The sequence below is a fragment of the Vombatus ursinus genome, unplaced genomic scaffold, assembly GCF_900497805.2.
Source record: "Vombatus ursinus unplaced genomic scaffold, bare-nosed wombat genome assembly UNPS02014830.1, whole genome shotgun sequence".
NCBI classification, from domain to species: domain Eukaryota; kingdom Metazoa; phylum Chordata; class Mammalia; order Diprotodontia; family Vombatidae; genus Vombatus; species Vombatus ursinus.
The window spans coordinates 9,066,132-9,078,387 of NW_020954608.1; the positions used below are offsets into that span (position 1 = coordinate 9,066,132).

A 12,256-nucleotide genomic window follows, 5' to 3' on the forward strand; every position below is an offset into this window, starting at 1 on the left:
ATAGCCCCACCACCACTGATCTGCACCATACTTGTGGGATGAGTCTGGGACATCTATTTCTCTTGACAGTTTCCATGCGTGGGTGCTTGATGTATGTTTCTAGCTGTCTAATAACAGTAAGGCTAAAAGAGAATGTTACACATGAAGAATTGTTGAGTTGAATTTATAATTATAGTCCCAATTTAGCAGAAACAGAGAATTGAAAGGGATTGTAAAAGTTGAAAAATAGGAGGTGGTGATGCCCTTTACCTTGAAAATATATACATAGCTTTTTCTTTTCCCTCAGGAAAAGATCCCCTACGTCGAGATTTTGCACTACTGGGACCTCTCAAACCATCAAAGAACACATCAAATGTAGGTAGCTATGGCGTGGCTAAGAACAAAGCCCAAAGGCCCTGTGGTAGCTTTGGCTTTGTCAAAGGTAGTAAAATAAGGAATGCTGAGTAAGATAAGGAAGACTAGAATTGTAAGATTATATTACTGGAAGAGCAAACCAAGCAGTTTTGTACTTGACCAGGCCAGAGTAAGAATAATGGAAAAAGATCGATGAGCTTTGCTTTTGTGTTTTAATTAACTCCTCCAAATGGTACAGGACCTGGACATTACTCCCTGTCCAACACTTTTATGAGTCAGCCAAACTGGCCTTCTTTTCTGTTCTACCCTTGATAGGATTTATACCATGCCTTTTACTGGCCAACCCCCCCCTTCACCCCCTCCCCCCGATCCCCACCCCACCTCGGGCCCATATGCCATCTCTTCACAGGTCTGCCAAATGGAGTCTCTTTTTTCTTTAAGACACAACTTAAGTAACATTTTCAGCATGAAACCTTTCCTGGTCTTCCTAACTGCCAGTGCCCTATTCTCAAGCTACCTTGGATTTACTTTGCATCATATTTGTATGTATTCATTTTCCATTTATGCTGTGTAAATCCCTGCTTATTAGAATGTGAGCTCCTTGAGAGAGGGAGTATCTATTTGTATGTCCAGCACACAGCACAGAGATTTGTGCAGAATAAGTGCTCAAATCATTCATTCGTTCGTTCATTCATTCTTCCCTATTGAAATAAAAAGCTCCTTGGGGGTAGGGATTTTTTCATTCTTCATACTTTTCCTTCAAGTGCCTAGCAGAATGTACTAGGTGCTTAATACTTGTTGACTGGCTGGTGTGGAAAGACTACTAGATTAAGAGTTAGGAGAATTTGAATTCTAGTCAAGGTTCTTTTACTAATTAGCAGTGTTTCTTTGGGAAAGTTACCTCACCATTCTGGGCTCCAGTTTCCTCAGTCATAAAAACTGAGGACTGGACTACAGAATCCCTAAGGTCTCTTCCAAATTCAAAATCCCATGATTCCATAATGCCTAATGTATAAATCATAACATGAAAAGGCAGGACATATAAATTAATCATATACATAAAACACAACCTTTTCCCATGGGATTTTACTTTATCTTATAAAGTGAAAACCATGCCAAGTATATGCCATGAATAAAGTAAGGGTAGGATATTAAACTAAATTAGGGAGATATGTAGTTCTGAAAAGCTGGAAAAGGACAATAATGGAAACAAAGATTTATCATCTTAACATGACTACTTGGGGAAAGGGGAAATACTTGAAAAAATCAGTTTGATAATACAAAAAGATTATGGGGCTCTTCGTAATTACCAAGGTTTTTATGACAAAGCTTGCTCTGTGGAGCCTTCACAAACTCCTTATCTTACCCCACCCCTTTCCACACTTGAAGTGACTTCTCTCTTTTCTAAACTCTCATAGCACTTTGTACTTCTTTTATGAACTTACCACATCTAAGTGATGTGATTGTTAGTTGTATATCTCATCTCCCATTACTAGATTGTAAATGGGGACACACTCTCTTATTTATCTTTGAATCTTTGAATACAGGGTTTTACACATAGTTTGCCATTAATAAATGTTCAGTGAGCTAAATGCATAAAATGTAAATCATTTTAAAATTAAAATATTTTAAAATTTCACATAAAAATAGAAAGTACATTTAAAATGACAAACAGAAAAGGATAAGAATGTTTAATTTCCTTATTGCACATATTTTATAGGCTGGCTACTACCAGTCCTGATTTTTATCCAGCAAGAGGGGACACCAAATTCTCGGTAATGATATAATTGCTTATGTAGATGTCACACTGATATTTCTTTGCCTGCTCTCTGAGTTGTCATTTCATTCTGTTCTTTCCCTTTTCAGTATTGCCTTTCCTTGTTATCTGTGGTACTGTCAGTCCATATGGGCCTGGTCCCATTACTCATCTCTGTTAAATGTCTCCTACATTTCTATTTCCTAGCAGTATCTGTTGGATTTTTATCTGGAAAAAAAAAATGCCAGTGCATTTGCTCATTTATTTCATTTTTTAAATAAAAAAAAAAGTTAGTATCTACATTAAACCTTCATGGAAGACACAAAAAGGAGCAATAAAAATATTATAATTATTCCCTCTCTTTTTCATGTTCTTATTTTTCATTTTTCTTTCATAGTACAAACTTCTGAGATAAGGCTTGCTTCCATGAAGACAGTAGAATTCATACCTAAAGAAGTATTTTATTAATAAGATAAAACAATCAGTATGCACTTTTAAAGGAAATGTTCAATAAAGATTCTAATGGAAAAATAGTGCTTAATATTTACCTTTTGGGATTTAAAGACTTCTCAGATAGTCTGTAAAGCCAGTGCACATACATCTGAGGTACAGTTGTAAAATAGCGCTGCAAAACCACGACAAAGTTGTGGGTGACTTATACATTAACCTTCTCCTTGAAGAATTTTATTTTTGTAAATAGCAGATTCAGTGACACTATAGTTAACAGCAAAGAAATATAGAACTTGCCACAGAGAGACTTCAAGAAGTCAACATTTTTGTTAATTATGTTTTAATAACTTTGAAATTTCTAAGAAAAACAACTAAGCTCATGCAGAAACCCAATGAGCAAAACATAGCTGTCAATATAGCTGATGTGCAAACATGACCCACAATGACATCAATTTAAAAAAATAAACTCAGTCTCATTTTTTATAGATTTTTTTTAGACCCCAGCATATAAAAACATAATGGCTGATGAAGATCACCCATATCTACTCTCGTTGTGAAAACATTTCCTGATAGTAAATATAATTTCTAAATTATTATTGTAATAATAATTTAGATTCATTCTTATCTTCACTGACATAACATCAATGTTTTCAAACCTAGGCCTACACAACTTAAATTCTCAGACAGATGGTGGAAGCCATTGTCCGATAACTTTTTCCTTTCTTTTTTTCAGGAAAAGAGAACACAGAACACTAGTGATATTTATTGATATGTAATGACTGTGCTTAGAATAATTCTTTTTTTCCTTTTCAGGAGCTGGGGTACAGATTTCACAGTAGATCTGACACACAACCAAATATAGCATACATTATTGACATTGCCATTGCAACACAGGATACATACATGGCATTCAAGAGCTATGATTGGCTAGTGATGAGCAGTGCACTGTTTCTTAACATTTCATTTCATTTTAAAGGCCACAGAGGCCAAACTTGTTAAATCAGTTCACCACCTCAATACAGATGGCATTAATTTGCCACATCCCCATCTTCTTTCAGAGGTCTTTTTTCTTTTCACTCTTTGCTAAAATTTCCTGCAAAAAGAAAATACAACTGAGTTGACACATCAAAGACTTAAAAATCAGAGTCTTATCATCAAAAAGGAATTTTTCCTTTCTTTTTAAAATGACATATCTCTTCAACCTTTGGAGGTAACAATTAGAGAATATATATTAAGAAAAAACAAATGAAATTTGAAAGCAATGACTCTATTAGTATTTTTTCTCAAAAAAAAAAATGTCACAAATGATCACAGCATAGTTCAGTAGTTTATCATATGGAAGTCTTACTTGGAAAAATGTTTCAGGACAAAAGTACCCTGTCAGATTTCATTTTAAAATTCTAAACATGGATTATTTTGATCTACTTTGCACTAATTCTAGGTAAAAAGAGGGTTGGTTTTTTTTAAAGATTGCTACTACTACAAACACAATCAGAATTTTTCCAGGAAAAGAAGTTGAAGAGGGGGAGATATATTGGCTTTTCTTTGTTTCTCAAATTTTCTGGTTGGGTAGATGCTTAATAAAGCAGGAAGAACAATCATTTCAACCCCTTGTATCCACCAGTACAGAAAACTGTCTATGATTTTCTAAATCTCTGCAGACACAGACAACTCCATCTTGCTGGTCCTGGATATCAGGACCTGGGACCTCTCACCCTGGCACATCCCTTTACCATGCAGTCCCCTCCTCTCTTCCTTTGTTGAATTCCCTAGGGGAATGGTAGGGGGTGAGGTGGGAGGGGGTGTCTCCAATTTAGACATGAGCCAGGCCAACTATGCCTCATTCCCCTTCCAGCCAGAGCTTCTGGCTTTCTGTTCTCTTTTGTATATTATCTTTCCTCATGAGAATATAAGCACTTTGAGGACAGAACTGTATTTCTCTTTTATCGTAATTGCATCTGCATCCTGGCACATATTAAGTGCTTTGTGAATACTTGCTGCCTTCTTGGCTATTTCAGTAGCTGGTTCCAGAGGTGGCTAGGTGGCTCAACAGATTGAACCCTGGACCTAGAGTCAGGAAGACCTGAATTCAAATCCAGCCTCAGATACTTAACTAGGCTGTGTGACTCTGGGTAAATCATTTAACCTCTGCCTCAGTTTTCTCAACCATAAAATGACGATCACAATAGCATCCCCCTCCCAGAATTGTTGTGAAGATTAACTGAGATAATATCTGTACAGCTGTTAGCATAGCATCTGGCACACAGTAGGCACTTAACAAATGCTTATTCCCTTCCCAGTGTTTCATCTTTCTGGTAGTCAAGAAGTCTGCTCCTTAGTACTTCATAGCTAGAGAAGCTAGGGAGTGAGGGTTTTTCAGGACCAACTACATCAAACACTTGTGTTGATCCAGTGCTTAGCACGGTGACTGGCATATAGTAAGCGCTTAATAAATGCTTATTGACTGATCATTCAGCTATGAAGGCATGTTTCAAAATGTTCAGCAAGAAGTAATGTTGAGCCAGAAAGTTCCACTTTTTTATCTTCATAAATATAATCCCCTAAGACCCAATCAAACCAACAAATCTGTACTGAGTACCAATGAAACACAAGTCTCTCAGAACAAAGACTGCATCTTGGACTGATTTCTAAAAGTGAACTCTGAATGCTGGCAGAACTCCACATGAGGATGTGAACCTCTACTGCCCAAAGTCAGATATTGGCCATCCTCCTTTCTTGCAGACAGCAAAACAAACAAGGAAAAAGAGAACTTTACATATTTTGAAGGGGTTATTTTCTCAAATTCTCTTTGTGCTAACAATGGAAAGAGATGGGGAAATCCTAAGGGACTGAAAAGAAGGAGAACTGGGATTCATTTACAGTAAATAAACTTGTTCCTTCTTTTAAAACTTTTGTTTGTATGTTTCCCCCTCAACATCAGGGTTACTGTATTGAAAGTGGCATGGTGACATAAAAGAAAGAATGACCTCAAGAGAAGAAGGTCCTAAGCCTAAGTTAAAGAGAAGATTGCCCAACAAAAGCAAAAACTGAAAAGCTGCTATTGAAAAGACAGGGTGACTGATGATGGTTTAGCTCTTGAGAGCATCTATCCCTCAAAGTCCTGTTCCTCACCTAGTTTCCAGGACGCAAATACCAAAATCAAAGTCACACTTGAGAAAAAGGGTCCTTGCTAAATGAAGTCTATACCTGTCACACTTTAAATGAGGGTAAGATTGTTGAAATTTTATATTGTGAAATATAACAGGAGCCACAGGGACCAGATGGTAAAGAAAACTCGGTCATATTTAAATTCTGGCTGGTAACTTTGCTCTCAGAAATCTAAAACCCTGGAGAGAAATAGAAGTGAAGAAAGTAAACTCATTTTGAAACTTCAATTTTCACCCTGTGGGGCAAATAGCTCAAGTCAGATTATCAACAGTAACTACTCTCTCCTTTCTGATACTTCTACTCTTTGGTTCAGTATCTCCTTTCTAAACTTTACCACAGGCTGAAATTCAAAAAGTTGACTATCTCTTTGAATTTTCCAGGTCTGTAGTATTTACTCACTTGAGAGAAACTGCCCTGGGATGGCCCTTTTACTAGCTTAGTTAGTGAAGGGTCTAGGAGGCAATGTTTAAATCTATTTTCTTGGATCTGGGGAAAGCCAAGTGGCAGAAGGCTGGACTTTGGCAATTATAGTTACAACAGTCTTGCATACCTGGAGCTGTGTGTGCTCCTTCAGAAGGCGGTCATATTCCTTTGAAAGACTCTCAGATTGCTTCTTCATTGTGGTGACTTCATCGTGGGCCTTAGAAAGGGCTGAAAAAAAAATGCAGAAGAGAATTAATAAGAAGGGTTTGTTTCTAGAAATCTCTTAGGAAGAAAAGAAAAGTACTGTTAAATGAACACAATGATTGAGAACTTGGATCTCCACAAAACCAAAGACTCACACTTTGTCTGTTTGTTTTTCAGACTTGTTATTTCATTAGTATGGGGTCCTACTCATGTGTAAATGCCCTTATTGACCTGCAACTTTTTTACGATAATATTAAAACATTTTTTATTTCTAATGATATTGATAGATAGAACCCACATAAATAAAAGCTCTGTAGGGTCCTCAATAATCTGTAAGAGTATAAAGCAGTCCTGAGATCAAAAAGTGTGAGAAACTCTGGCCTAGAGCACTACATGAGGTTAAGTGACTTGCTCACGGTTCCCCTGCCAGGCCGTGTTAGAGGGAGGACCCAAACCCAGGTTTTTCTGACTCAAGAACTGGTTTTCTAGCTCTTACTTCAAGGTGCTTAGCATCTATTACATACTAAAGTCTAATAAAGGGTCTACAACATGTACTTCAAGGCTTAACTGCAAGGAAACTAAGTACATTTTAGCTTGTGCTTATTGAAGATTAACAGAAATAAGTTAGAAGCAATGGACCTGGATAGAAATCAAGAAATGTATGAAGAAATTTCGAGTCAACACTTTGTAGGGCAGAAGTTGTTTAATATGCAAATCATATGGAGGAAGAGAATGGGAACAAGGTGGGTGTGGAAAAATAAAAAAGCTCATGTTCAAAACCATTTCCCTTATGAAATACATGTAAAGAAATACTTTATAGATTATGTACTCAGAAATTCCAAATGTTAATATAGTGGCATACATAACTCATGCATATTACAATGTCTGCATTTATGATTTTTAAGGGAGGGCATAGACAGAAAAATTCATAGGAATATTGTTCTTGTATGATGAAATGGGGTTACAGGTTCACTTTGCATGCTAAACAGTCACCTTATATCATCAGAAGTCATAAATATGAATTAATAAGTCAGTCAGTAAATTAGCATTTATTAAGGGCCTACTTTGTGCCAAGCAAGGCAGCTAGACGGCTCAGTGGAAATAGTTGTGGGCCTGGGAACAGGAAGACTAGAGTTCAAATTTGACCTCAGAAACTCACTAGCTGTGTGACTGGACAAATTACTTAACCTCTGTTTATCTTAATTTACTGGAGAAGGAAATGGCAAACTACTCTAGTATCTTTGCCAAGAAAATTCCATAGAATGTACTGGCTTGATACAGGGTCTACAGGGTCAGGAGGAGTCGGACAGGATTGAACAACAAACGTGTCAAGCACTGATTATACAAAGAAAGATAAAAAAATAGTCCCTGCCCTACAGGAGCTCACAATGAATCAGGGAGACAACAGACAAATGTCTATGTGGTTCACTTGTTCTTCAGTCGTGTCCAACTCTTTCTGACCCCTATTTACGGTTTTCTTGGCAGAGATACTGGAGTGGTTTGCCATTTTCTTTTCCAGCTCATTTTTACAGATGAGGAAACTGAGTCAAACAGGGTTAAGTGACTTCCCACAGCTAGTAATTGTCCAAGGTCAGATTTGAACTCAGGAAGATGAAACTTCCTGACTCCAGGTCTGGCATGCTAGCCAGCGTGCCACCTAGTTGCCCTAACGACTATGTACAAACAAGCTACTGATCATTTGAGTTCTCTATACATACATGTCCTAACATTTCTTGGAATTTGTGCTGTGTTCTTCCCTTACATCTGACAACCAAGACCTAACCAAATAATGCCCCACAGCTCAGAGCTACTTACAAGGTTACAAACTCCCTGAGAACAAGGACAGTATCATTTGCAGATTTTTAAATCTTAGTATCTTCCAAATTTTAGTTTAGTGCCGTGCCCTTAGCAGTTGTTTAAAGAAATTTGAGTAGAAGTGCATTCAACATCAAAGGCAAACAAGCTGGATTGTATCCCATAACTCCCAAAGGCTTGAAAAATCCCTAGTCATAGCAAGTAGGTTCAATTAAAAAGTGAATTGGAAGACAAAAATGCCAGAGTGCACCAGTGCTAAGAGTTAGATTTGGAGGACCTGGGTTCAAGAAGTCCAGCTCTGCCGTTTATTGGGTGACCCTCTCTATGCCCAGGTTTCCATGTCTGTAAGATACAGGAGTTGGACTTGATAATCTCTGAGGCCCCTTCCAGCTTTAAATCTAAGATGCTATGAAAAAAAGCATTAAGAACATTAATACTAGTTAGCATTTTGGCAAAGCGCTTTACATATGTAAATGGGGATAAAAGCACCTACTTCACAGGGCTGTTGTGAAGATCAAATGAGTTAGCTTAGGTTAAGTGCTTTGCAAACTTTAAAGCACTATGATGATAATAATAATGCTAATGACTAACATCTGTATAACACTACCTGCCAGGCATGGTGCTAAGCACATTACAATTATTATTTCACTTGATTCTCACAACAACCCAGGCAGATAAGTGCTATTATTATCCCCATCTGACAGGTGAGTAAACTGAGGCAGAAACTTGCCTAGGGTTGCATAACTAGAAGTGTGAGAGGCCTTCCTGACTCCAGGCCCAGGGCTCTATTTACTGTGCCACCTAGTTGCCCCATATGATGATGATAATCATTAACATCCTATTTTACAGATGAGGAAACTGAGGCTGAGAGAACTGAAATGATTTGGTCACACAGCTAATAAGGATCGGAGGCAGGTTTTGAACTTAGGTCTTCTCAACTCCAATTTCTGGGCTCTTATCTGTTGTCACAACTGGCCTCTCAACTGAATACAAAGCAAAACTAGCCAACAAAAACAAACCAGGCCCTGCCCTGAAGTTCTATGGAGAGGGGGGATATTAAGAAAGATTGGTCCAAATCCTGCCTCTGATACATATTACCTTTCTATCTATTGGCAAATCGCTTCAACCCCCTCATCTATTAGAGGAGGAAATTGGCGAACCTAAAAGTGCTCCTTCTATCGATTTCATCTGCTGCTGCTTCTACCATACCTTTACTGTGAATAAGAATAGCAGAAGGACAAGAGAGAAAGGAGGGAGCACTGGGGAGAGTCACAGGAGGCTTCACAAAAGAGGGGACACTTGGGCAGAAGCCTAGGATTCTGAGAGGCCTACAAAGTGGTCTGTGCAGATGAATGGAAACAGTGAACAGCATGCTGAGGTGGGGTCAGCTGGTGGTTTACTCTAGCTGGATTGTGGCATTCATGTACAGGAGTGGCAAGAAATAAAGCTGGCAGGAAGGGGAGGGCCTTAGAAGCCATCGAGCATCCTCAGACCCAGAACGACATGATGTGCCCAAGGTCACTGCTCTTCTTCCACCCTCACCCTCACTTACAAACAATGTTGAGGGTCATACTTGGAAAAATTAGAATTCTGTAAATCTCACGCACAGAGTCCCTCAGGGTTAGACATTTTCATTCTCTTGTTTTTTGACCCATGAGGTTTGAGCCTCATCCTTGCTCCATTCCCTAGAGAAGAATGGTAAGCAGAATCTATGGAAAAACCCAGGAGGTAAAGTGTTCCTCCATTCCTGGTTACTCAAAAAAGTTAACAGCATTCTTCACCTCCCCCCTAACATCTACTCCAGAATGGAAGCCACAATGACCATCTTGCAATGGTAGCTGAATGTCCAACTCTCAAAGCTCATGTGGAGTAGATGACAATAATGTTTTGTTTGTAAAGTTCCAACAATATTTGTGAAATGTATGTTAAGAACAATTGGTGATATTCCAGGTTTCCAGATGGTCCTTGGGTGGTCTCTTTGGGCAATAATGTTCATTTTTATATTTTAAATTGGCTACTGTCATGAAGAAGGGAAGGGGGAAGGAATAAACATTTATTAAAGGCTGGGCACTGTGCTAAGCACTTTACACATATTTTTTTCATTTGATCCTCACAACAACCCTGGAGGTAGGTCCTAGGTCCTTTGTGTGTGTGTGTGTGTGTGTGTGTGTTAAATAACCTAGAAGTAGGTATCTTTATTGTATAGTTGAGCAAACTGAGGCAAACAGAGGTTAAATGACTTGCTCAGGAGCACAGAGTATGTATGAAGCTGGATTTGAACTCAAGTCTTCCTGACTCCAGTACCTGGAGTCAAGTCTGTGTACTGTGGCATCTAACTGCCATTAACATTTTTGTTGTTGCTCAGTCATGTCTGACTCTTCGTGACTCCATTTTGGATTTTCTTGGCAAAGAAACTGGAGTGGTTTGCCATTTCTTCCTCCAACTCATTTTATAGATATGGAAACATAAGCAAACAGGGTTTCATGACTTGGCTAGTAAATTTTGAACTCTGGATTTGAACTCAGGAAGATGAGTCTTCCTGGCTTCAGGCCCAGCACTTTATCCACTATGCCACCTACCCACCCTGCCATAACACTGTATTTAATAAAAATCAGGCATCCCCCTCAATGCTTTCTCATGAAAAATCATTAATTTCCTCCAATTAGGGGAGATTACTACTGTTTGAGAGATCCTTACAGTATTTATTAGATTTTGTTGTTTGTTTTTGTTTGTTTTACCAACTCTTGCTCTGTGAAAATCAATATGTGTTTTCTGAAGACCTTTCATCCCCTTCTGAACCACTCTTTGTGAATAAGGGATTTTATGGGTCTGTTATCTGACATTTCAAGCTGATTTAAATCACTATTTTTTTTGGAAAGAGCATAGAAGAGAGGCATAAAATCACCGGAGAAAGAGGCCTGGGATTTAGTTGCTACCTAATAAGCATCAATAGTAGGCTGGGAAGAAGTTTTTTAAGATTTGAAAATCTTCCATCCTTCCTATATTTACTTACTTTTTGAAAAATCTTTCAATCAAAGTCTCACAGACTTAGAGGAACCTTAGAAGATATTTAGTCCAACCATACTGTTTTATAGATAAGGACACTGAGACTTAGAAATGTTAACTTAGTTAATTTGGTTAATCTAACTTGGTTAAGGTTGTATAGCTAATAGGTAACTTGAGTCAAGATTTGAATGAGGCTTCTGCTAGAACCAGCTCAACTCTGTTTAGGAAAGCTGACTGTTAAAATTTCAGTGTGAGCAATGGCAAATGCTACAAATCAGGGCTTGATTTATTTTCTGTTGGTTGTCCAGTTTTAAGTGATGGGAGAAAATGTAAATAATGCTGATTAAACTTAAAAATGTTACATGTACATTTCCACACCCACCCAGAGAGTCAGTTGTTAGCATATCCCTGATTTGAACCCAGGTCTCTCTACCTGAGCAAAGACCTCCCTATATGCATCCAATGCTCTCCTTCCTCATCTCTGCCTTGTGGAATTCCTAGATTTCTTCAAAGCTTGCTCAAATGACATTTAAGAGGCCTTTTTGTTGTTGTTGTTGTTGTATACATTTATTTTGTATTTACTTATCTCTGTACATGTTGTTTTCTACCAGCAGAATATAAGCTCCTTTAGGGTAGCAACTAATTCATTTTTTGTCTTTGTATTCCTAATGCCTAACCCAGGATCTTGCACATAGTAGGCACTTAATGATGGCTGAATTGAAGTGGCAGAGTTAACATCCTACATTCTTTCCATGGTAAGAGAAACAAATTTGGAAAAAAAAAAGTGAGAACTCGAGGAAGGTCCCCAGTATGTTGGATTGAACCCATGCACTGAAATTAAGAGAGGACCTGGAATCCATCAGATTCCTGGAGTCTCTTATACAACAGACTTCCATATTTAAATTTCACATATATGACTCATTTATCCATCTTCTCATAACTGGTCAGATTTTCATTCTTTCTCCCCTTTTTATAAGGGCATATGAGAGTAGGCATAGAAAGTGGTCCATGGAGTCTTATGTTCTAGTGAACCTGGGCCCCAAACAACTTAAATACTATTACTATTATTACTACTATTAG

General features: G+C 38.0%; 1 protein-coding gene across 1 annotated transcript in view; it reads right to left on the bottom strand.

Annotated features, from left to right (window-relative positions):
- Positions 1 to 2,757: 2,757 nt before the first annotated feature.
- The window catches only part of BCAP29 (B cell receptor associated protein 29), a 68,792-nt gene continuing 59,293 nt past the window's right edge, over positions 2,758 to 12,256 (bottom strand). The window contains exons 7-8 of the mRNA XM_027838884.1: positions 6,279 to 6,379; positions 2,758 to 3,653 (exon numbers count right to left, since the gene is read on the bottom strand). Coding sequence (XP_027694685.1) covers positions 3,615 to 3,653; positions 6,279 to 6,379 — 140 coding nt within the window. The 3' untranslated portion in view covers positions 2,758 to 3,614. The remainder of the gene's footprint in view (positions 3,654 to 6,278; positions 6,380 to 12,256) is intronic.